General features: G+C 54.3%; 2 protein-coding genes across 3 annotated transcripts in view; one reads left to right on the forward strand and one right to left on the reverse strand.

Annotated features, from left to right (window-relative positions):
- LOC138061792 (uncharacterized) overlaps nt 1–25,593 on the reverse strand; it is a 63,427-nt gene that overhangs the window by 34,508 nt on the left and 3,326 nt on the right. The window lies entirely within an intron of this gene.
- LOC138061864 (inner centromere protein-like) lies at nt 783–9,330 on the forward strand. The gene is made up of 7 exons (XM_068916357.1): nt 783–931; nt 1,133–1,238; nt 7,543–7,613; nt 8,231–8,309; nt 8,529–8,653; nt 8,952–9,077; nt 9,285–9,330. The coding sequence occupies exons 1-7, from the start codon at nt 783–785 to the stop codon at nt 9,328–9,330; spliced, it is 702 nt and encodes a 233-aa protein (XP_068772458.1).

The following is a 25,593-nucleotide window of genomic DNA, read 5'->3' on the forward strand; positions in this document are numbered from 1 at the left end:
TCCCGGGAAGGCGAGCAAAGCACTGGGACCAGCCCCTGGCAACTGCTCGGCCCATCGAGGCAGGAGCTCTTGGCTGTGTCATGTGCTTGCCTGAAATGGGCCTCCACGGTGTTGAAGCGTCTGCACCTTCTGCTCTGGAAATGTAGAGACCGTGCAGGACTCTCATCCCTCTCTGAGCCTGCATGCTCCGCGCAAGCGGCAAAGGCAACGTGGAGTCCTTTCTCACAGCTGGGGTCTTCTTGTTTCTAGGTTTGAGATTAAGCCAGGGCCTGGGGGAAAAGCCAAAGAGCCTGGCCCCAAGGGATCCAAGCAGAGAGAAGGTAAAGGACCGTGCAACTCCCAAGGCAGGACCGAGCAGGTCTGCACACCCTCTTGCTGGAGCGTTCCCAAGCATGCTGTTCTGACGAGGTTTCTTGGTGCACAGTTACAGGGAGTGCTCCGCAGCAGCCTGACCACCGCCGAAAGAGGCGTTCTGCGGGCCAGGCCAAAGGGGCCAAGGAAGGAAAAGGGCAGCAGGGCAGCAGAAAGAAGCCTCTTGACAAGTGAGGCTCTTGGGGAAGTGGAGGAGGGCAACGGGAGGGTCCCGTCCTTGTGGGAGGCAGAGGTTTCCGTTGCACACGCTGTCTGCATTAGCTCTGAAGGGCTCTTAACGCCTCTCCCAAAGGCTGGTGTTTTCTGGCTGGACAGCAAGTGTACAGCAGGTCCTTGTGCGACTTTGTTGTCAGCTCCATGTTCTTGTTCATCTTCTTCCCAGGGAAGATTTTAGCCCCCTCTTATCCAGCATGAGAGGAAATCTGCAGTCGGCTACAGAGGACAAGCTGGGAGAAGACCTGGCTACAGAGAGAAGGAGGCTTTCACCTGTGAAGCTACCTGGGCTCAACATGGACGCCAGCCTAGCCCAGCAATGCCTGGGCATGCAGCCCTCCGAGAGGTGAGGCATGTGGAGAATGGGGCTGGGGCAGCGATGCGCTCTTGTCCTTGTGGCAGTGAGAGATTTCCGTTGGACACATTGCTCTCAAAGGCCCTTTACGTGTGTCCCAAGGGCCGGCACTGTCTTGCTGGAGGGCAAGTTTGCAGCAGCATTTTGTGAATCTCTACTGACCGCTTCTTTCTGTTATCTTCTTATTCACAGATCAAAGGTTTCACGAGCACACTCGGCCACTGAGGGCTCCTTCAAGGCTCTCCAAGAACGACAACCCAAAGAAGGCATGTCGAAGGAGAGTGGGAAAGGAGGTAAAGTAATGGATGAGTCCTGAGACAGGCTTGCGGGTCACCTCTATGTCCTTACTGCCAGGGAATTAAAGGCAAAGTTACTCTGTGATGCTTGGGATAGGAAAGTGCCCCTCCTGTGGCGCTGCTTGCTGCTTGGGAAAGCCAATGTGCTCTTTCCTTCCAGCACTGTCAGAAAGGATGTGAGTCTTGCGGGGAAACGGGACTCCAAGGGAATCAGAATTACTGCCACAGACTGTTTCCTACCAGAACGGAGCAGCCCTGCAAGTGCTTCTTGCCTGAGCTGCCTCAAAGAGGCTCTTGTGAAGAGCTGTCTCATGTCACACCTGCAGGGAGTCGTGCTGAGAAGCGCCTCCTTGCTCGAAGGAGGCTTTCGCCCGTGAAGTTACCTGGGCTCAGAATGGACACCAGCGTGGCTCAGCAAGGCCTGGGCATGCAGCCCCCCGAGAGGTGAGGTGTCGGAAGCAACGGGAGACATGCTCATCCGATGATGATCACAAGCCTCAGTTTATTTGCACCTTTTCATGACTTATATAATAGAGTTAATTAGCTCATACATATTGCAACAGCCAAGCTCCTTATAGGTTGCTAACATTAGTTACTTATCATGCCCGACAGCCAGATGCGGTCAGCCTGTTTGTACCGGCATTTTTGCTGATACAAAACCTAGCCTCAACCCCACATCCGCTCAACCAGACACTTCCCCAAATCCACGCGACCCAGGCGCGTTTCACATTGCCTCCTGATACACAGCTACATCCAAGCAGTTCTTGCAGCCGTGTCTTCATGTCTCTCGTCACGTAGCCGACTTCCCAAAATACCTTCCACACGTCCCCCGCTTTCTTGTAGTAGGGCATAGTTAATCTGTACTTTAGCAAGTAAGCGCAAAAACAGCTTGCGAAGGTAGGAAACTAAGCAAGGTAATATCAGCAAAAGCAGCAGCAGCATAAGTCCTACATTTATGCCGTACATGAGCAAGGTTTTGAGCCAGGGGCCAATGCCAAGAGAAGTGAGCCAGCTGTCCAATGGGTTATTGACGACCTTAATGTCCTTGGTGTGATCTTTGAGCCATTGCAGCTGTTTATGAACAGACTCAGAATTAGAGGATAGATTGAAGCAGCACATACCTTCGAACTCCGTACAACCATGGCCGTGTGCCAATAGCAAAAAATCAATGGCAGCTCTATTCTGGAGGACCTGATGTTGCAGGTTCTCCATATCTTGTGCCAATTCACTAAGGACCTGAGTCGTCACGTTGGATTGTTTCACCATCCAGCAAGCGAGTTTGCTGATAGTACGGAGTGCATGAGCAGTACCCACCCCGGGGACTATGGAGGCAAACAAATTAGCTGTGGGCACCCAGAGTTCGACTTGATCGCTGCAGTCGGGAGTAAGTGCAGATAGGGTTCTCTTTTCACGGTGAGTCTTGTTGAACAGGAGGTGTGACATCACGGTAACATTTGGCATGAAAAGGGTCAATTTTCCTAGGTAGCACGGGCCCCCGTGGGCATGCCTTGGAATTCCCTGCCAGGCCCGATCCCCACAAATTAAATAGGTATTACGAGGTAATGCTTTTGCACTGTCATTAGCCCAAACCTTTACATCTCTCGGTCCCCATCCGTAGGTTCTATAGGGACCGCACATGTATGTTTTATTCCAAAAGGGGTAGCTCCTGGGAGTAAGCCAAAACGTGGGATCGTCCACACCCCACCTGAAGTTGCCCAATTCAGTGCATCCCGACTCATTTGCCGAACTATTTAGCATTCGGCTTCCCAGGAGCCTGATCTCCTGGGGGTCCCACGGTATAGTTTTGTTCAGAGCTGCCAAGAGTCTTGCTGTACATTCACTATCAGTAAGGTGGCCATCACATCGGCCGGTGGACAACGTAGTAAAATCGGATACATTAAACCCAGGTATACCCACCAGGCATGTGCGAAAAGGGTCAGTAGCCGACGCTAAAGCCAGACAGAAGGAAGTGGTATGCGTTTTCGTAGCCCATGTTAGCCACACATTTGGAGGGGAAGCAAAGTAAAAGGCAGAGCTGGTAAGGCACAGTGTTATAAGGCAACAACCGCGAAGCCATATTGGCACTCTCCCCCTATTCGGACCCTTTAGCTGTTGGAGGGTCAGCTGCATCAGACACTGCCGTAGCGAAAGGATCGAGAGCAGGTTTCGTCCACTTCGCAGGTACCCACAACGGACTTTTGTGGCAACACTGTCCATTTAAACCGTTGATCTGGACCCTCTCTGTTGAGGGAGGGCAAAGTGAAAGCAAATCGCTTCCGATCCTGAGGGTGCAGGTCGATGGTAAAGAAGCAGTCCTTTAAATCGATGATCAGCAGGGACCAATGTTCAGGAATCATGGCTGGGTTAGGCAACCCTGGTTGTAAGGCACCCATGGGCTCCATTTGCTTGTTGATTTCCCTCAAATCATGTAGCAGTCGATATTTGCCCGATTTCTTCTTTATGACAAATATTGGGGAGTTCCATGGACTAGTGGAGAGACGTAAATGGCCTTGTTGGAATTGCTCGTTTACTAATTGATGAGCATGAAACAGACTTTCCCGTTTTAGTGGCCATTGCTTAACCCATACCGGTGTGTTGGTAGTCCAGGTAATGGGAATTGGGAAAGTCCAAGCAATGGCTAAAAGGCTAAAGGGTGTTCATTCGTGAGCACAACCCCTAATTGAGCGAGTATATCTCTGCCGATTAGGCACTGCACTGTTGGTGGTAGTTGTACCACAGAAAACACAGCAGAAACTTGTCGCCCCTCTAGCTTTACTTTCAATGTAGGTGTTCGTTGCGCAAACGTCATGCCCCCAACTCCGGTGACCGTAGTGTTTGATGGAAACAGGGGCCATCCCTGGGGCCACTGCGACGGGGCGATTATGCTAGAGTCTGCGCCAGTATCCAAAAGAGCCATAAGAGTCACTTGTTGATCATTATAGGCAAGTTCAACTTTATGTCTAGGTCGATCATTTAGAGTCAAGGTCAGGAGAGTCAGTCCCCCGGAGGAACCGAATCCTTGTCCCCCCCGGTCCTTGTTGGCTAACGAGGGTATTTCCTTTGTAAGTTGTTCCAACGGGATTAATTGAGCAATACGTTGTCCTTTGGTTATCCGTATGGGTGGAAAAGGAGTGTGCAGCATTATCATTATTTCTCCGGTATAATCAGCGTCAATGACGCCAGGTAGAACAAAGAGTCCCAACATTGATGCTGATGATCTGCCGAGCAACAATGCCCCCACAGACTTGTTTTGAATCATGACAGGACCGTACACCCCAGTAGGAATGCGATGGGGCTGAGTGGTCAGGAGGGTAACATCTACAGCGGATGCCAGGTCAAGTCCGAGACTCCCTCTCGTTGCTGGTCTGAGCTGGGAAGTTGTGTAACAGCTACTTGTGTCTGTGCGCGGCTGCTCCGACTCGCGCTCCCACTGAAGTTTCCCGAACGGCGACGGCAAGCACCAATGTTGTGGCTGTCTGAACGACATCTAGCACACCAGACACCAGACGCGGTACATTCCTTCCGGACATGACCCGGGAGTCCGCAGCGGTAGCATTTCACTCGGGGGAAACTTCGCCCCACATTCTGCCGGGTGGCCACTGACGCTTGGAGAGGTGCAAGAGCTGCTAAGACCTGCGTCTGAGACGTCCTAGTCTGTTCCTGTAACCCGACACCTAGTTGCTTAATGGCTTCCACTACCAGGGCCTGGGGTCCAATAGGTACCTGGGCCAGCCTTTCCAATGCCTCCTCAATCGTCCAATTGGCACTGAGGGTGCTCAGAATGTTACGAGTAGTAGTATTACAATTTTGTAGGGCGCACTGCTTCAGCAAGGCGCCCCGCATGTACTCAGGGACCCCAGCTCTCTCTATAGCTGCTGCAGCCTTATCGATAAAGGCTCCAAACGTCTCATCTCTACCTTGTTTAATGCCCATGTACACTGGTACACCACCGGGCTCCTTAACACGATCAATGGCACGGCGCACCAACTGCATCGCCTCCCGTAACTTATCGGGGCCCAGCAGGGCCTGCGCCTCGGTGCGGAGGAATGGGCCGATGCCCATAAGTTCCTCCACCGTCACGCCGTGTAAGGGGTCGCCCGGCTGTCGTTGGCAAGCCACCGACTCGTGAACCAAGCTCTGCCAATGGGCATTAAACAACAATTGTTGATGCTGAGTAAAAATCAACCGAATTATCCCTCTGCAATCCGCGGGCAGAAGTATCTGCGTGCTCCAAAGGTAGTCAAGCATTTGCCTCACTGGTTCACTGTGGGCCCCAAACTGACTGACAGTCGCCCGCAATTGCGACAAAAGTTTCCAATCTAGGGCGGTTATCACTGCCTGCACGCCGCCCCCCGGAGCAGCCTGGAAGGTGACGGGGCAGGCAAGCTGCTCCGCCGCCTGCAGCACATCCGCGTCCCCCCGTTCCAGACTCTCCCTGGCGAGCGCAGCCCAGGCCTCCCGACGGTCCTTAGCCATGGCATCAGCCAAGTCGGCTTCCGCCCCCGGGGGCGGCTCCGGGGGAGGGGGGGCCGAAGTCGCATTCTCGTCAGGGGCCGAGCCCGCAGGGGCCGACTCGCCAGGAGGAGGAGAAGGAGGGGAGGGAGGGGGGGGAAGGGGAGGGGGCAAATAGACAGTAGACGTACTCGGGGGTAAGGGAATATCTCGTGGCCAATCCGTGCCATAAGTCTTATTTTTTTCATGTGCGGCAGAGACCTGCTCTGCCGCCCGCTGCTCAGCCTGGTACTGCAGCAACTCATTATGGACGGCCCTCCAGGTTTTACCCAACTTTTTGGCCAACTTATCTCCATCAATCGCAGCCTCCCAGAGCTTATCACCCAGCTTACGCCACTCGGACAACTCATGGACTGTATGAGGATTCAGAAAACAGCCCTGGGAGTGTCCGTAGGCCAGTAATCCAGGAAGCTCTTTTTGGAGGTCCAGCCCCTTGACTTGCCTCTTTTGCAGGAAGCTGGTAAAAAGGTTATACGCTGCTTGCCTCTGCATACCTGATTCACGTCAGCGCTGTTGCAGCTCTCCAAGGTCTCGGCAGCGCGTATCAGCCGGGTACGCCGATGCGAACGCCCGGGGCTCGACACAGTTTTCTTCGCTGTGTTTTAGCCGTCCTCGCTGCAAAGGACCTGCCCACCTCGTTGCTCCGCCGTGGATCACGTCGGGGTCACCATTTGTCGGAAGCAACGGGAGACATGCTCATCCGATGATGATCACAAGCCTCAGTTTATTTGCACCTTTTCATGACTTATATAATAGAGTTAATTAGCTCATACATATTGCAACAGCCAAGCTCCTTATAGGTTGCTAACATTAGTTACTTATCATGCCCGACAGCCAGATGCGGTCAGCCTGTTTGTACCGGCATTTTTGCTGATACAAAACCTAGCCTCAACCCCACATCCGCTCAACCAGACACTTCCCCAAATCCACGCGACCCAGGCGCGTTTCACATTGCCTCCTGATACACAGCTACATCCAAGCAGTTCTTGCAGCCGTGTCTTCATGTCTCTCGTCACGTAGCCGACTTCCCAAAATACCTTCCACAGTGAGGCGTGTGGAGAATGGGGCTGGGGCAGTGGTGTGCTCTGCTCCTTGTGGCAGTGAGATGTGCCAAAGCTCAGGGCATCTCTTGCTCTGGGGATGCTAATGCAACTTGTCAAACACACCCACATCTGCTGCAGAACCACCTGCTGCTGCAGAACCACCTTCTGCCCAGCTTGAGAGCACAGGGGGCAGAGCACACTCATGCTGTGCTGCTACAGACTCTGCCTGCTCTGTATTCTTAGGGTGCTACCAGCAACTGAGGGGAGAGCCTTGAAACAAGACAAGAGCAAAACAGAACAGCAAGGCAGCCACAAAGCGGAAAGCCCTGTTTGCAAAGGGCATCGCAGAATAGGACAGGTACGTGATCTGGCCCCATGTCACCACTGTGTCCTAGGGCACTGTGGAAATGTGGCGCCCTGTGGATACAGCTTCCCCCAAGAGCCCTTGCTAGGTGTTGACCTGCACATTCCGTGGCTTCTTGTGGATCTTGCTGCAGAAGACACAAGTTACTCTTGAGTCCCTCCTCACACCACTGTCTCCGGGCTGCTGCCCCTGGAAAGGGGAAAAGTTAGGCTTTCCCGGGAGAGAAAAGAGACTGGTGCTTTCTAGGGCCTTGGTCATAGCAGGAGGGCTTTTCAGGGCTGGCATTAGGCCCAGGCTATTGCTGTGAGCAAGGCTGAGGGCAAGGGGCAGGAAAACTGCCAGCGGCTGCAATTCCTGCTGCCTGCTTTGCTTGTCTCTGCCCTCCAGGAAGTCTGCTACCTCTGCATGCAGCAGGAGGAACGACGCCTCCAGGCAGCGCGGCGGGAAGAGCTGGCGAGGCAAGAAAGGGCCGAGTGGGCAGAGCACCTGGCCTGCCGGGCAAAGACAGCTGCCCTCAATGCCCAGGTACTGGAAGCGTTTTCAGCTGCTCCAAGGAACCACCTTTCCCTCTCCCAGGCACCACTGGAGGTGTGCTGGTCTGGTCTCCTCGGCATTGTTGTACTGTTGCCTCCCAGGCGTGGGGCAGGTGACTTGTCTTTGCAGCTCACCTGCTCATTCCCATGATGGGAGATTTTGTCAGTGAAAACTATGGGACCCAAAGAGCAATCTGCTGTGCTGCGGACACATGGTCCTGACGCCTGCCTCGAGCTCCAGGACACCCCCCAGCCAGGGTGCCTGCCCTTTGAGGTGGGACACGAGCTCTGCTCATTTTTAACCGATGCCTCAGGGCACACTGCCCACCCCCCGACATGAGAGGTAATGCCATCTTCCTGGGCTTCAGTGGCTGAAGGATGAAGCCTTTCTGGTTCCCGTGCTCGGGAAGAGCAGGCGAGGACTGAGTATGCTGAGAAAGGCTGCAGAGTGCCCGGGTGCCTTGCATGCTGTGCAGGGAGGGATACTTCCTTCAGTGGCACCTCAAGCTACTACACACACTTTTCTCCCTTGTGCAACAGAGGAGACACCGAGCTCCACTGGAAGCCAATATTTCTAAAACAGAGAAAAAGAAGACTACAGAAGAAAGCAGAGAGTCCCTGGTAAGAACTTTGGACAGAAGAAAACCTCCGCCACCTGGGAAGCATAGCCAGCCCCTGGTTGAACACTGGCATCTCCACGGGGATGTGCTGCGTTCATTCTCCTGATGTCCGTGCTGCGGCTGCCTTGTCCCTGCCGAGTGTCCCCCATGGCCTTGCTGTTGTAGGACACAGACCCATGCATTTACCCACTGCTTGATAAGCCTCTCTCTTGCCTTTCAGAGATCCTACTGCCCCACTCCTCCAGCCTCCGTCAGGAGAAGGCAGTATGACAGAGAGCTCCAGGAGAGGAAAGAGGCATGGGGAAAGGAGCCAAAGCGTAAACCGGCGCAGCTCTCCCTCCAGCAGTAAGTGTGCACAGCCCCAGCGTGGACAGGCGCAGCTTAACACCGGGGATCCAGGAGCGGGTCAAAGACGCGGAGCTGTGGGGCTGCATAGGACATCCTCTGATTTCTCCTGGCCAGGGAATGCCCCACATTAGCCCTTGATTCCGAGTTCCTCTCCAGAGCCCCAAGCGACTGCTTTGGGCTTGGCCTGAGTTGAGGACTGGGGGTGCAGGTGGGACTGTGGGGGCGCAGAGCTGGGCTGGGCTGGGCACAAAGGGTCTCAGCAGGGCTGAGAGTGACCTTGTCCCTGCCGTTGCAGCCACAAGTCCCTGCCAGCAAGGCAGAGCCACCGTCAGCTAGAGGTGGCTAAAGCCTGGTGGCAGGAGCCAAAGAACAGGGGAGAGCAAAACCCCTGCAAGGCTCACAGCGAGGAGCAGCTGCACTGGTATGTATGTCTGAGTAGGTCTGGGGCTTTTCCTGCCTGCGTTGCCCTGCCTTCCCTGGCTAGCAGCCCTGGGGACACCGGGGCTGTCACTGGCACCACCACCACTGAGATGGGGCACGTTTGAGCTTGGCCGTGAACCAGGCACCCTGACACCCAAGGGGACGTGCCTACACCTAACACTGAACACCTCTCCTTTGGCCTCCCTAGCATGGGCGGGAAGATGCCTTTGCAGCCCCGGAGGAGAAATCACTAGCAACTGCTGCTGTGTGAAGGGGAGACCAGCCTCTGCCTGAGATGGTTTTATCTGCAGGGAATAAAAAGGGAGGTGTTGCTCTGAACCCTGTGTGCAATGCCAGAGTGATTTTTACGGACAGAAGGGAATAACATCTGTAGACACCAAGCTAGACACCCACCCACAACACCAGAGCTAGTCCCTTGCGACACCATAGGTTGCCTCTGGCTGCCAACGGGGTCACCTGGGACCTCCACACCCCTCTGCTGCTGGGATGGCTTTTACTCTTGTGTCCAGAGTGCTCTTATATGGGAGGGGGGCGGGAGAGAGGGGAGGTTGCCTCCTAAACTGGAAGAAGATCCATCTATTTCCTATCCCTGCTAGACCCATGCAATAGGTAGCTGGGAGTAGCAAGCAGCTTAGCTCAGCCTGGACATGCTTGCAGAGCTGGTGAGGCAGCTGGGGTGGGCTTTGCTGGCCAGGCACTGGTCATGTGAGTGGGCCTCTCACCCTCCTTGGCACAGGCTGATCCTCCACACTGCTGCCGCCTGCCACCTGTCCTCTCTCACTTCCATTTCCAGCCATTATTCACCTCCATTTCTAGCTCTTTCCCGGGTGTGGGGGGTTCTCTCTCCTGTGTGCACATCTGTGCAGGGAGGGCTGAGTGCTAGCCATGGAGAAGAGGCCAGAGTCACTGGGGCCTGTGTATCTGCCGTGCCAGCAACTGGAGAGAGCAGAGCGCCTGCACCCTGCGGGGGTGTGCATGGCAGTGTGCCCCCTCGCTAGCAGACACCAGGCCAGACTAGCTGGCGAGTAGAGAAAGAGGCTTGGGAGACAAATCTTGGAGTGACCGTGAGTGTAGGCTGCACCCTGCAGCGAGCAGGAGGGTCAGAGAGTTGGCTGCTGGAGGCACTCGAGGGTCTGGGACAGCAAGTGGAGAGATCAGGAGCCTGGAGGTCGCCTACGGGCAAGGTCAGAAGAGTGGACCAGCAAGCGGAGACACCCATCCGTGAGTGTGCGTGTGGCTGTGCGTGAGGCAACCAGGAAAAGAGGGCATCCAGGGCCAGCTACAGCACAGATGGAGTGTCTAAGCCCAGCTTCTGGAGGGATCCATAATATATACGTGTATGTTTTCCACTCACAGGCTTCATACTGACCCGCCAGCGAGGGGAGCAGGATGAGGCCGCTGGGGCAGTTTGTGCGTGCATGAGTGCTGTGTTTGCCCATGCTGACCTGTGTGGCTGGCCGTTATGCATGTACCATGCCCTGTGTGCGTGCATGCACGTGTGCCTACTGGGAACACAGGCACTGTGTCGCTACCGGCTGGCCATGGAGCAGTATCAGCCTCGCCTCCGCTGGGCTGTGGGATTTGGCAACCCCTGACACGGCAGCATTTTTTCAATAGCCCCTGGTCCCTCACTCTGCAGCGCACACGTACGCTTCCTCTGGAGGGGAAAGAAGCAACTGCTGGATGTCACGGTGACGTGCTCCCATGCGGTTGTTTCTAGCCTATCGTCTTCAGCAGCAGGAAGCACCTCAGAAGCAGTTTCACCACAAGCTGTTCTGCTTCTGTTCCTGCAATGAGCTGCTCGGATTGAAGTCAAGTTACCCTCACTTTGCTGGCCTTGTACCTGCTGCTGGCCTATCAGGTACTCAGCCAGAAGCGACCTCACAATCAGCAGTGAAGCCATGAACCTGGTTCTAGCCTATCAGCAGCAGAAACGGGGGTGACTTCACAAGAACCTACATCACCAAGAGCCTGCTGTTGTCCTATCAGCTCAAGAGAAAGAAGTCACCTCACAGCCTGTATCAAACCCCTGGGTCTGCTGCTGGCTGTCAGGGCTGGCTGAGCCAGAAGTGACCTCACAAGCACCTGCCCCAGCCATGTGCTTCCTCATGGGCCTTCAGGTACTCCCACAGAAGGTCCCTCACATCTAACAGCCAAGCCACGTGCCTCCTCGCGGCCTAAGTTTGTTTCTGGCCTAGCAGCTGTGGAGAAAGAAGTAACGTCACAAGCATGTTCACCTGCCAGAGCCTGAGGTTGGCCTGCAACGTGCAGACAAAGGAGTCACCCCACAACCATGGACCACAGCCATGTGCCTCCAGCTTGCCTGTTAGGTACTTGCCAGAAGTGACCTCACAACAAACAACCAGGTCAGGTGCCAAGCACAACCAGCAGTATCCTGGCACCCAGGGCTCTCGGCACAACTCAAACCCTGCAGGGCAAGGGGGACCACGACACCAGCCAACCTTGCTCAGCAGCAGCTCTTCCAGCATGTCACTGGACACCATGTCCCAAATAGCAACAGGCTCTAAAAAGCAAGGAGAGATGTGTCAGGCCCCACATCAGCCACCTCATGACCTCTCAGCAAGCTCCTAACCCAGGGGATGACAGAGGCAGGCATAGGCTAACCCTCCAAAAGACCACTGCCCTCACTCCCAAGCTGGACTTTGCCCCATTTTCAGGCTGCCAGCCTTAGTCTGAGCCCAGAGGGGCTCCGGAGCGGAAACAGGGGCCTGGGAAGGATGCAGTGCCTCTCTGACCCCTGCAAGGGATGCCACCTCCAAGCCAAAACATCATCTGCCCACTGGAGTCAGAAGACAATCCAGTGGGAAGAAACAGAGGTTCTCCCAAATGAGAAGCCAACTTGGATTTTTTAAAAGGCAAAGGATTCATTTCCAACACAGGCATTTCTGGCAGGCACTGGAGGCACCTGTGGGAGCTCCAGGACATGCCAGCCTTGGGGAGGCAGGGCCCCATCCCTTCCAGAGACACTTCCCAAAGGGGGACCTGCTTCCAGGCACAGTTGGCCCTGGGCTGCCACCCCATGAAGGGGTGGAGCCGGGCCCTCAGGAGCCTCTGGGTGCAGGGCAGCCCCAGCACCAAGCCCCAGGAGTCCTCGTTCCATTTTGTCCCCCACAGTGGGCCACTGTCAAAGCTGCTTCTACCCGCCCTGCACTGACAAGCCTTTGCACTGGGCAACCTTTTGCAGGAAGCTGGGGGTTGAGGGGGGAGCGTTCACTCTAGGCTTTGGCCTTTTTCAAAGATGGCATCAAAGTCACATGGGACGCAACAGCCCAAAGTGCAGCCACGGGCTGAGATGCATAGCTGAGCCTCAACGCTGCATTTGAGTGTGGGTCACTCATTTTGTAGAAGTGGAATGTGCTCCCTGTAGGGAAATGTGGGGCAGGACAGCACAGGGCTGTCCTCCTGCAGGCATCAAACGAGGCTCTTTGTTTTTTCAGATTCTCTGCAAGGTTTCTCAGCCTGTGGTGCTTAAGATAGAGATGAAGAAGGGAGAGAAGAGTAAACACACCCTTCACATACATTGTCTTGAGGGCTTCTGGTCCCATCTGGATTATTAGGCCATGAGCTAGGCCAGGAGGGCAAATCTGGGGCAGTTTTCCCATTTCCTATAGCTTTTGAGCAGCTTTGCTACTGAGTGAATCTGGGGCAAGCCATTTCTCAGCTCTGGGTCTCGGGCTTTTCAGGGTCTCCCCAGGGCAATGCTTCTCCCCTGGCAGGTCTCTCCAGCCACCCACAATACCCACCCCCTACTTGGGACACAGGGCTTCTCCAGTCATACCTGGGAGCCCTGACAGCCAGATGGCAGGTCTTGGGTACCGCATGACACCACCTCACCCTCTCCGAGCCCTGCCTGCTCCCATGGACCCTCGGGGTTGGGGAGGGGGAGGCTGAACCCAAGGGCTGAGCTCTGCCTGAAGGGAAGGAGGAGGGCGTTGTGGCCGGCCAGCAGGACCGGGTGGGGGAAGCTGTGCTGCTGAGGACAGGCTGGGGAGGGGGATTTGTGAAGGACTGTGTGTGCCTCGGGCTGGTTGCGTGGCACAGGAAGGACCAGAGCCAGGACAACCTGCAGGATATCTGCAAAGGTGAGTGAGGGCAGCAAGGTGTCACCCAGGGCTGGTGGGGAAGGGGAAAGACCCAGCAGTGAGCAACAATTCCTGCCATGCCCCAGGCGAGGGGGCTGTGCCCCCCATGTGTCTGTGTGTGCATGCATGTGCATGAGCATGCATGCGTGTGCATGGGTGGAGGAGGGTATTCCAGGGACATTTGGGGCATTCCTGATGAGCAATATCCATCTGGTCCTGCTGCCCCCTCCTCCCCGCCAGCTCCCTCCTGGCCCTCGGTGAGCTGGGCGAGCCTGGCCCTGTGCGGAGGGGAGGCTGGGGGCTCACAGGGTCAGGGGTTCATCTCTGCTCTCTCCCAGCCCTTGGAGGCTTGAAGAAGGACACCAGCCCCTCGGCCTCTTCCCTGGCTACCCAACCCGCCTCCATCCAGAGCGGTCAACGTGCACCTGCAGCCCACAAGCGCTGCGCTACCGGCTCTGCAGAGCGGGCAGGAGGTGGCACCCTTGGCTGCTGCCGCAGCCAGAGCCAGTCCTGCAGGCGGCTGCCAGGAGGCACCGCAGGGACGGACACGCGCACACACACGCACACACATGCATGCATGCACACACACACGCACAAACACATGCACGCACACTTGTAGGCATGGGTGTGTACGTGCATGCACATGTGTATGTACACTTGTGTGCATGTGTGTTTTGGCATGTATGTACGTGTGTTTGTGCCTGCAGGTGCATGCCTGTTTGCGCACATGACTGCACATATGTGTGTACATGTGTGAATTTGTGTGCATGTGTGCATTTGCTCCTGTGTGTTCCTGTGTGTGCGCATGTGTTTGCCCTTGGTTTGCATGTGCATGTGTGTGAGTGCGTATGTGTGGGCATGGGCATACATGTGCATATGTATCTCTGTGTACATGTGCATGTGAATTTGCATGTGTGTGTATGTCTGCGTGTGCATGTGCATGCACCTCTGCTTCCAAGCATCTGTGCGTGTGTTCACTCATGGGTGTGTGCACGTGGATGTGCATGTGAGTCTGCACACTACTGCATGTGTGTGCATCTTTGCATGTGTGTGCACAAGTGTATGTGTCAGGGCTGCATAAGGAAGAGCATTACCAGCAAGTCAAGGGAGGTGATCCTTCCTCTTGACCAGCCATGGGGAGGCCACCCCTGGAGTGCTGTGTCCACTGCTGGGCTCCTCAGTTAAAGAAAAAAAAAAAGTCTGTGGGAGTGCTTCTGTGTGTGTAGTATGTCTGTGTGCATGTGAGTGTCCATGAGTGTGTACATGTGTGTGCATGAATGTCCATGTGTGTGCATGTGTGCATGTGTAGGTGCTTGTGTGTGCACGTGTGCTTGATCCTTTGCATGCACGGCTGTGTGCATGCATGTTTGCGCGTGTGTGTGTATGTGTGTTTGCGTGCATGTGTGTGCATATGAGCATGTGAATGTGCATGTGTGTGCACACATGTGCATTTTTCCCTCTGTGTGTGCGCGCACATGCGTCTGTGCAGATGGGGTGGGGCATTGCCAGCCACTCGAGGGAGGTAACCCTTCCCCTGGACTCAGCCCTGGGGAGGCCACCCCTGGAGTGCTGTGTCCACTGCCGGGCTCCCCAGTGGGGAGAGGGGGGGAGGAAAAAAAGACATGGACCTGTTTGTCTTTCCAGCACAGCTGAAGCGCTACCTGCTCTCAAAAATCCTTTTACAAATCTTCTCTTCAGCTGTCAGCTTTCTCTTGGGTAACCTCAGGAAGCTGACAGGTTTAGCACAAAAAGCATTTAGGGGCCTAGTTCAGGCTCTATGCTTGCTGTACGCCTTCTCATTCAAAGGCACCATGGAGAAAAAGTCATTCCTGGAGGTGACAGCACCCATGTGGTGCCTCCCTTTCTGTTTGTACAGACCCTTTGGGCTCCGGCATCACTCCTGCACGTGCCCCGAGCTGCCCAGGCCAAGCAGCTGGGAACAGAGCTCTCGCTTCAGCTCTGCCTTCAGCCTGGCACAGATGTAGAGCAGGCCTGCAGCACGCCCACTGCGCTGAACTCGGAACCATCCCAACAAGCAGAGCCACTTTCCATTAGAAATGACTGCAGCAAAAGCGGTGCGAGGACAAAACCGCCTGCAGTCGGCTCCAGCAGGCACTGCCCTCTGGCGAGGAAATGGGAGCAGCCAGAAAAACCGCCAGGCTGCCTGCAGTGCTCCCTCGGTGCTAATCAGAGCTACCTGCAAGGCAGAGTAAAGCCCACTCCTCCCCTCCGCCCAGCAAAGGGTAGAGGGAAATCGACCTTGACTCACATCGCTGGCAGGTTAGGGAGGATAGCACAAGACTAGCGTAGACTAGCTGAGGTTGGAGGTACATCACCTGGTCCAACCCCCCCGGCTCAACTAGGGTCTCCTAGAGCAGGTTGCCCAGGACTGTGTCCAGACAGCAGGTCAGCCCCCTGCCTGTACTGGTCAAGGGGACTATTCCTGCCCAGCCGGAGCGCTTTGCACTTCCCTTTGTTGAACGTCATGAGGTTCTTCTTGGTGCATTTCTCCAGTCTGCCAAGGGGCCTCCGAATGGCAGCCCAGCCTCCTGGTATATCAGCAACGCCTCTCAGTTTTGTGTCACCTGCAAACTTGCTGAGGATGCCTTCAAGCCCATCATCCAGGTCATTAGTGACGATATTAGAGGGGAAAGAGAAGGCGAAGGGCAACAAAATGCGTCCAGCACCATGGGGCAGGGGGAACTCCCGCATTGATACGCCTACTGACTGCTAGCGGGAATTCACTGGTGGTTTTAAGTGCTGATACCTAAGGCAGGAGCGCAGAGAGCTGCTCTGATGTCTCACACTCGACACGACTACTGTTGTCCCAAAGAAGGGTTCTTTCACCCGGTGTGCAATGAGCCGAAAACACACAGAGTTGAGATGTTTGTTTAATTCATTTCCGCGCAGAGGTGAGTGCTAGGTGGTAATTCCACAAAGCTAGCACACCTGATTGCTACACAGCTTACACTTTACAACAGTTTAAGCAACAGTTAGCAGCATAGTTTACAACTACATGAAGTCATCCTTACTCTTATTGCTTCTGTTAGGTCTCATCTTCATTTAAAGTCACAGCATCCTCTTTTTCTCCTGCGCATGCTCTATGGGGAAGGGGCTTTGATCAGCAGGGGGCTTCCCTGCTTGTGGGTGGGTTTTTTATTATGCCAATTAGGATAGTTCACCCGCAGTTCAAGTAGGTCTCTCCTGTTTTATCAACTGTTTTTGTTCTCTTCAGGTTTATTTGGGAGCTTCCTGATCTGCTTGCCTTATAGTGTTGTCTTGCTCCTTCCTTCAAGGCCTTGTTCATTGTTAACTGGACATGTGAAAGACTGACTAATACCCTAGGCTCCTTTTTTTCCATACCTCCAACACTACCTCCGCCACAGCAGCACGGTCCCTGCCCTTGAAGCTCTCCGAGGGGACCACAGAAGCTGTAAGCAAGATGTTTTCTCTGAAGGCAACCTTGCTTTGAGGTGTCTTTCTCTTCTCGCCTTTGCTTCTCAGCACCTCTTTCTTGGCCTGCTGTGAAGCTGCAAAGCTCTCCTCCCCCTTTCCGAGAGGCCATGAGTTGAGCTGAGGTACAAGGAAAGTGCTAGAGAACACTTCCGGGTGGCTAATGAAGCTTGCCACAGGTGTCCTTCTGGACTATTACAGCCAGTAAGTCTTTTTCTCCAGTTCTGTGGTGCTATCCGCAGTCCCACTGAGCAGGCACAGGATCAGGGCAAGTCAGTCCACCCACAGAAAGAAACCCAGGGAGCTCTATGCAAAGTCTCTGCTGTCCTGCTTGTCTTGACTTGGCTGGCACCGGGACGTCCCCCTGAGCGGGGACGGGTGACTTGTCTTTGCAGTTCAAGTGCTCATTCCCATGATGGGAGACTGTCAGTGAAAACTACGGGACCCAAAGAGCAATCTGCTGTGCTGCGGGCACATGGTCCTGACGCCTGCCTCGAGCTCCAGGACACCCCCCAGCCAGGGTGCCTGCCCTTTGAGGTGGGACACGAGCTCTGCTCATTTTTAACCGACGCCTCAGGGCACACTGCCCACCCCCCGACATGAGAAGTAATGCCATCTTCCTGGGCTTCAGTGGCTGAAGGATGAAGCCTTTTCTGGTTCCCGTGCTCAGGAAGTCCGCATCAGGACTTCCACACCCTGCGGCTGCTGGGAGGGCTTTTGCCCTTGTGTCCAGACTGCTCTTATATGGGAGGGGGCGGGAGGAAGGGTGGAAGAAGGAAGCATGAGCACAGAGCCTGTTGGGGCCTTTGCTCACCCTGCTCGCAAGCAACACTGCTCTTGTAGGCAGGCAGAGACACAAGCTGGCATTGCTGCCACCTTCCACAAGGCCACCCTCCTCCCAGGGGCTGCTTTACCCCTGCACACCTCACACCACTGCTCTCTAACAGATAGCAAGCCAAGGCTGCTCCACCCTAAAGTGACCATCGTCACTGTGAGCCCGCTGGCTTCCTCAGCCATGCTCATCTCCACAGACAACTCAACCCAGCTCCCACCCAACATGCCCGCTCTTTCCTAAGCTGCAGCCCACAGGTGCAAACTCCACTTCTCTCCTCTGCACACCCTCAGCCCACTGCCTTCACAATTCATCATCAATACCTTCTCTCCTCAATGAAAGCTCTTTCTCTTTCTCTTTCCTTCTCCTCTGGACAGAAAGCATTCGGTTAAACACCTCCTTGCCGCACACCGGGGCAGAGCTGCTTCCTGCCATTCTGCAGCAGGAAGAGGACACGAGAGCCACAGGGGCTGACGGCAGCTCCCTTCCCGGCCCCTTCCCCTGAGATCTGCCTTCACTGTACAGCTGCTGTCGTGTCCAATCCCCTTCCAGACAGTCACACAGGTCGCTCCCCCCCTACCAGCAGAGCTGGGCCCAGCAGCAGCAGCTCCCAGGCAGGAGCCTTTCCCAGCAGAGGCTCCCCTGCAGGACAGCTCCTCCAGGGCTGGCCCAGCCCCGCCGTCCCCTACATGCTCACCACACATGGAAACTGCAGAGCTCTTCCAGGAAGCCAATCCCTTGTGGGCCCCAGGGAACAGGCCTGGAGTCAAGAAACCTGACTTTTGCACCACCGGCAGTACACTGGCCACAAGGCTGCCCACAAGTTTCTGGTCATGGTTACCTCACCCTGGAAGGCTCCCGAAAAACCCCAGGAAAGCCATGCCCAACCCCAAAGTGCATGTAACAGTGGTCAATTCCATGCCAACAGTGAGTGCATGTGCTTTGCACACGAGTGAGTACTGCAGTGAGTGCATTACTGCTGGCCCCGGCCTGCGCTCTGCTGCAGTTGTGCAGCACCTCTGTCTGTGCCACGTCTTCTGCCTCTGCGAGCCTGACCTGGAGCAGCACCTGCTCGCTGGGCTTCCTGGCCTGCCTTCACACCTGCCTCGTCACTACAGGCTTGCTGGCTGAGCCCTGCACTCTGTCTGACCTGACCACCCTCTCGGGGCCCTGATCTGCACCCAGCCGTACCACTCTGCATCCTGGCTCCTGTGCAGAGCAGCCGGCTCTTCATGCTGCCAGACAAGAAGACCACCCCCTGCTCCCAGAGAGGTTGTCTACACTGGCCGGGGGAACCACACAGGCATGGCACGCACAGGCCCTGGTCTTTCACAACTGCTACGTCAGGCCATAGCAATAAATGCGAGGGAAGGACCAAAGAGGGCAAAAGCACACCTGCCACAAGTCTCTGCACTCCAATGCACACAGCCTGGAAACAAGCTGGAGGAACTCAGGCTCTGCCTGTGGTCACGCAGCAGCAGCATCCTTGGCGAACGTGAGCTGCAGTGAGACCGCTCACCCAGCTGCAGTGCTGCAACAGATGGCTACAAACTCGGCAGCAAAGACAGCCAGGGAGGGCCTGCCTTTCCTCCTCCGGAACACTCCTGCTGCTCCTGAAAAGCTGCTCCTGACAACAACTGGTGTTTTAACAGCTCCAAGGGTTTCCTGCAGAACAGGCAGCATCTGACAGGGGAGGTTCCCGAAGAGGCTGAGCAGTCATGAAGGGAAGGAAAGTCTTGTGCTGCCCGGAACCATTCCCAAGAAGCTGGTGGGAAGGGGAAGTCAGAAGAAAGAGTGGTGGGAAAACGCCCTGCAGGAAGGAGAGCCACCTCCCGGGTGGCCTGGGCGTGCAGCCAGCAGGTCGAGGGCAGTGGGGCTGCCCCTCTGCTGGGCACTGAGGAGACCGTGCCAGCAGGGCTTGGTCCCAGCAGGGGCTCCCCAGCGCTCCAGCACACGCAGGGACACCCGGGAGCGACTCTGGCAGAGGGGGCCCAGGCCACGAAGGGGCTGGAGCACACAGTCCCCGCGGGGAGGCCAAGACCACCTCCCTGGCGCAAGAGCAGCTCTTCCCACAAGTAAGCTCGAGGGCCCACGCAAAGGAGGCCAAGGAGAGCAGCCTGCAGCCCCATGGTCCCCTGCCCATGGGGGCACCCTCCAGCCCCCACCATCCCCCTGCGGGGCACAGCCAGGTAGGGCCCCCGCAACTGGGGAGCGGGTCAGGTGTGCCGTCACCACGGCCTCCCCGTGTCAACAGTGACCTCAGCGCCACTGTCCCAGAGCTGTCAAGAGGCCGGTGGTGGGACACGACCCGGGATCGCGCTCTCCACTCCTGCCTGCCATGAGCCAGCCGGAGCGACTGTGGGCCAGGAGGAAGGTGGCGCTGCGCATCAAGAGGAAGGTGGGTGCCACCGTCTGGGACCGCCGCGCCGCCCTCCTCCAGAGTGCCCCAGCCGCCTCGGAGCCCGTGGAGGAGGAGGAGGAGGAGCCCATGGAGGTGGACCCCACAGAGGGGCAGCTCGCCCTGTGCCTCGTGGACCTGCCGCAGGGACCAAAGAGGAGGAGGAGGTGCTAGCCCGGCAGGAGGCACCCCGCTGACCACCAGCTGCGGCACAGCCCCCCCAGCAACACCAGGCTGCTGCCAGCACCCAGCCACGGGGAGCTGAGCCCACCAGCCGGGGCACGCCGAGGATCACCGGGCCGCCATCGCCTCCTGGCCTGCCCTGGGCTGCCGGACACCAACATCTGCCCGGCAGTGACAGGGCCCACCGCGGGGACACATCTCACGACTTCCCTCCACCTCCACTGCGGGACAGAGACAGCGCCCAGGAACAGCTCCCACCACCCTGCCACACCTCTGTTTAGGCTACAGGTTAGGTTATAGGATAGATTTTTTTAGGAGTAGGAGTATTATAGCATTTAGCATTCGTGTTACTCTAGGAGCATTAAGGTTCTTAGTAGTAGTATTTCTTAGTGTAGGGTTGGTTAGCCTATTTTTAGTGTGTAGTTGTTGGCAGTTAGTTACAGTTAGGTAGAGGATTCTTAGTTCACAGTGAATATTCTATGTGTAGGGCACAGTTCTTCTCATTACTATCATTAGGTAGAGTTATTACTTCTGTTCCTAGTAGCATTACAGTTATTCGTTATAGGTATTAGTCTTAGTTATTCTTCTGAGTTCTTCTTCTTCCTTCCTGTAGGGTAGTTCACGGTATAGGGTAGCATTAGGCTAGGTAGCTTCGCGTTGGTTACAGTAGTCTTAGTGTGTAGTTAGTCACAGTTCCAGTAGTCTTAGGGCAGTTACAGGAGTCTTAGTTCACAGTTAGTTCGGTCTTCCTCAGTGTAGAGGTAGTGTCTTTGGAGCCACAGCGAGAGAGGAACGCACAAGAAGGGAGGGACTAACCTGGGCCAGACCTTCACAAAGGCCCTGCTCCCAAAAGGTCCTGCACCACCGAGGCGGCAGCACTGCCACCAAGCACCATCATGCGCACACATGCACGGGGTCCCAGGGCAACTGGGCTCAGTCAGCTGGGCTACGAGGCAAGGAAAGAGTGTGTCTGTGCACAGCTGCTTGTCGGACTGGGCCCCCACAATCAGACTCTTTCCCACTACGGAAAAGCAGCAGGACTCTGGCATCTCTTGCACGACAGGACATGACATGAGGAACTTTCACCAAACACGTGTCTTAATGCCAGTGTCTCCAGGTGCAGGAGAACGCCCCATGCAAAGTGACTGCGGCCATGACCGTGTGGGGCATCTCTGCCTTCCTAAGAAACCTTGGCAGGAGCCTGGACAAAGCACTAACAGCAGCAACTTGACTTCGTGTCTCTCCTCAACGCTTGCATCTCCTGAACCGCTCGCAGTGTCCCCTCACCGGTGGTTGATTTTGCATTTCCTGCATCTCTACAGCAATCCTGGAATCTTTCTGCAGTGCACACTCAGAGGGGTGCACCTGAGAACCTGTAAAGTGGACACCTCAGAGAGATTTGGCATTGAAAAAAATTAAGGAGGCATTAAGGAAAGCGCTGGCTCTAGGGCTCCCTGATTATAAAAAAACCTTCCCAGCTGTACATTCAGGAACAAGGGGTTGCCAGGGGAGTGCTGACTCCAATGCTACGTCCCCAACCCAAACCAGCCACATATTAGTTAGTACAAGTGGATGCCATCCTTTTGGGGACTCCTGGACGTATCCGTGCGGTGGCTGCTGCAGCAATCATTGTTGAGACATGTCCAACCATGCTTCTGGGACACCCTCTGACAGCACACGTCCCACACAAAGTGGAAATGTTATTGAAGAATTTTGTGTCTCACGTTCCAGCTCCACAGCGAGCACATAAATATGAACTACTTCTCTTAATGATGGACAATGTGACTATACAACATTGTAATACATTGAATCCAGCTACCCTGCTTCCCTTGCCCAGCAACGGAGAAAAACGTTACCGTGAGTGCACTAGGGTAATGCAACTTGTGGAAAAACCTCGCCAAGACTTACAACAGACTCCCTTCCCAAACCCAGATTTAGTTTTGGACGTAGATGGATCTTCCTCTTATCATGAGGGCAAGCGGCAAAGTGGCTACGCAGTAGGATCTGATTTCGACATACTGGCAGCTCGGCCCCTAAAACCTACTACGAGCGCATGAGGGGCCGAACTGGTTGCTTTGGCAAGAGCAGCAAGACTTTCTACAGGTAAAACTGTTAATATTTATACTGATTCAAAGTATGCTTTTGGAGTTTGTCATGCAGTAGGGGCACTATGGAAAGAGCGAGGGTTCTTAACCTCCGGCGGAAAGAACATCGCAAAGGGCCCACAAGTCCGCAAACTGCTGGATGCTATTCAAGATCCTAAACACAGTGCTATTCCTCATTGCCCTGCACATCGCCAAGGTAGGCCCACCGTAGAAAAAGGGAACAATTCTGCTGATTCAGCTGCCCGAGCAGCTGCCTTGCAATGGGATGTTTTGTTATGCCCCACTGCGATGGATGGACCAGACGTGTCCCAGCTATCCCACATACATGACAAAGAATGTACCAAGGAAGAAAAGGAGAGGTGGGAACAGCTTGGAGGGGGACGAGGCAAAACTGGAATTTGGACAATCGGAGGTAAGCCTGTATTGCCTAGGAAATATCTGCTACCTGTGGCACCATGGCTCCATGAAAAAGGACAAGGCGGAATTGAAGGTGTTGCGGCACAAATAAAAAGACTCTTGGGCAGCTCCAGAGAGATATGCAGTTTCAAAGTAAATAGTATCCAGCTGTGATCAATGTCACAATGAATAGGACAGCAAAAACAAAATGAGCAAAGGTGTGTGCAGAAACTAACCTAACCTAACCTCAAAATGGACAGAGGTTTTAAGTTAAAGGTACATCCGAAAGCATACATGGGAACCAAAGTGGGAAGGAGCGTACACTGTACTTGTGTCTTCCTATTCTGCAGTTAAAATTGCTGAGCGGCAATCCTGGGCTCCTCATTCGCATGCTAAAACACACAATCCACCAGAATGCTTATCGGAAGAGTCTTCTTCATTAGAGGATGTTGTTTGGAAGCGATGGAAGGATGGAGAGCAATTCGCTGGGAGGCTCTCACCACAGATCCTTAGGTACGGCAACAGGCTGCTACCAAGAATGCCGCACATACTGCATGGGTAACTATGGTAGCCTCGACAAGGGGTCGCAGAGAGAAGCACATCTTTTGCTGTTTTGCTGATAAAACGGTTACTTTGGAAAGAGAAGAAGAAATGGGCCGTTGTTGTAGTAAGACCTGTCATGCTGAACAATGTTGTACAGAGGTTCCTGTGAACGCTCATGCGAGTCTCAATGACATTTCTATGGACGGTCGCATTGTGTGTCAGGTAAAACATGACTTAACTACTCCTACGATCACTAGTAGCATTACTCCCACTACTCAACCTCCCACCCCTAAACTAAAACTTTGGACATATCTAATAGGACCGTACGTGATGAAGAAAGGAGGTCAACAAACCGTGCTGCTTAATCCAACTTGGTCCTTCAAACAAGTAGAACTCAGCTTGCAAGTAAACATCACAGGGCTCAAGCCCCAACGCGCGCCTTTCTTGCAAAACGTATACGTTGCATGGGAGACATGGTTAAACAGCAGGGAACAAAACCTAAGAAAACGACACATCACGGGCCTGATGGGGACTGGCCTAGGTGTATTAAATGGTATCGATGCAGAAGTGCTGATGAATAAATCGGGCGCACCCACAACAGATTTGTTTAAGCTGCAACATCCGTTGCCATCATCGTTGACCGCAGCAGGGAAAGTACAATGGCTGATACCAGACCTGTTACCTCGGAGGGAGGAGATTAATGAGCAAGACCACCGATTAACAATAGACACGTTAGGGGTACTTCAAGGAAACACCTCACTTGCCCTTAGCTGCATTCAAGCCCAACTTTGGCTACAAACAATAGCTGCCTCAGGAATAAGGGAAGGGGAGAATGGTATGCTTCCAGCAGAAATCCAAACATTAATATGGGAAAAGAGTGCCGTATCGGACCGGAAATATCAAGCTGGGTGGCAAATGCCTAAGTTTACATTCAGTAAGGAGCAAAAAGTGGTAACTGCTTTTGTCCTCACTATTCAACAAGCATGGGGTAATGTTAGATCACAATAAGAGTTTAAATTTGCGCGTGTGTAACTTCACAATGCTAAAGGCACGTGGCTGCAATTATCCAAGCCCAGTAACAACTCCTCAGTTACTCCAGGAAAATTATTCATTGAGTCATGAATTCTGAGATCACCAGTACCTACTGGAACGAATCTCCATCTAGTGAAGGAAGTACTACACCATGACCAACTGCGGACATTGCTCCACAAGGTCAAAGAAACAGGGAAAAGCACACTGATGACCGTAGAGCATGACACACAACAAATTCAAATGAGACTTGAAAGAGTCAAAAAGGACGCGGCACGTCAATGGTGGGAAACTTTGTTTGGGTGGTCTCCCACCGCTTCTGCCTTCCATAATCGTTTGCTGCATCCTGTAGTGATTCTGCTCTGTCTAGGCATCGTGTGCTTTGCACTCACCTTGGCATTGTATATCAAATTTCGGAGGCGGGCTGCTCGCCTTGGAAAATGGATAGATTACGAAGAGGAACAGCCAGAAAAACAAATGGGGGGTTTGTAAGAAAACCACTGTCATTTCCATTGGCATAACCTTGATTCAACTTAGCATCAGTGCTTGGAGCAGTGAAGCCTGCAGGCCTAAGCTTGAACTTTAACCAAACCTGTGGCATACTGCTGACAGAACAACTGCAGAACCAGCTCAAATCAGCCCTCAAAGACACAGCACACAATGGACAGAGGTCTCAGTTAACCTCCAGATAAGATAAGGCACTGTGAAGCAGGAACAGCAGCAACTCTCCTGGGATGTAGACACGAACCAATCAAAAGGATAGAGACCACCCACTCAGGAAAGAAGCCTGGAAGAGACTGTCACTGGCAGGCGGGGAAATAAGACTGTAAGGAGTATAATCACCCCCACATTTCTTTGTTCTCGGTCCCTCTTTGGAGGCACCCAGCTCGAGCTGAAATAAACCATCGTATAAGAGTCTGATTCAGACTTAGCGGTGAATGCCTGGGGACCTTTGTAACAATATAAAGCACATTAGTCCCTGTGGACATGGTTTTCTGGAAAGCTTGGGACATGCAGCTTACTTCACAACATATAATGTTTGTTGTCATCATTTCACTCTGTGTGGAGCGAACAGGTGTGTGCTCATACGCTAATCTTGTCCTGCAGTACACAACAACTGTCACAACTCAGACACGCTGAGGCTGCATCACACACCTCTCCCATCCCAATGTATCCTGCATATGAATCCTGGAAAAATGGTTTGGGCAAAACTGAGCTCTACATATTTCAAATCACAAAGGTTTCCAACAGTGTCAAAGGGTGGACAATGTCACAGCCTGCAGGCAAGACGGGGCCTCCTGCAGAGCACAGCCCCCATGCCAGCAGCATGCGCTGGTGCCTACCTCCAGTTGGCAACCCCCTGGCGTGTCCCCGGCCTGAGGCACCTCACTGCAGAGCCGTGGGGGAACATAGTGATGCAAAACCGCATGGCACTGCAGAAACTCTCACCACTT

Source organism: Struthio camelus, chromosome 21 (genome assembly GCF_040807025.1).
Source record: "Struthio camelus isolate bStrCam1 chromosome 21, bStrCam1.hap1, whole genome shotgun sequence".
Taxonomy (NCBI): Eukaryota; Metazoa; Chordata; class Aves; order Struthioniformes; family Struthionidae; genus Struthio; species Struthio camelus.

What these genes read in the sequence shown, in the direction of transcription:
- LOC138061864 (XM_068916357.1), top strand. Translation starts at nt 783, where the DNA reads ATGAGAGGAAATCTGCAGTCGGCTACAGAGGACAAGCTGGGAGAAGAC. An exon ending in CGGCGGGAAGAGCTGGCGAG is followed by an intron (nt 7,614 to 8,230) that starts GCAAGAAAGGGC and finishes TGTGCAACAGAG; the next exon opens with GAGACACCGAGCTCCACTGG. An exon ending in AGCGAGGAGCAGCTGCACTG is followed by an intron (nt 9,078 to 9,284) that starts GTATGTATGTCT and finishes TGGCCTCCCTAG; the next exon opens with CATGGGCGGGAAGATGCCTT.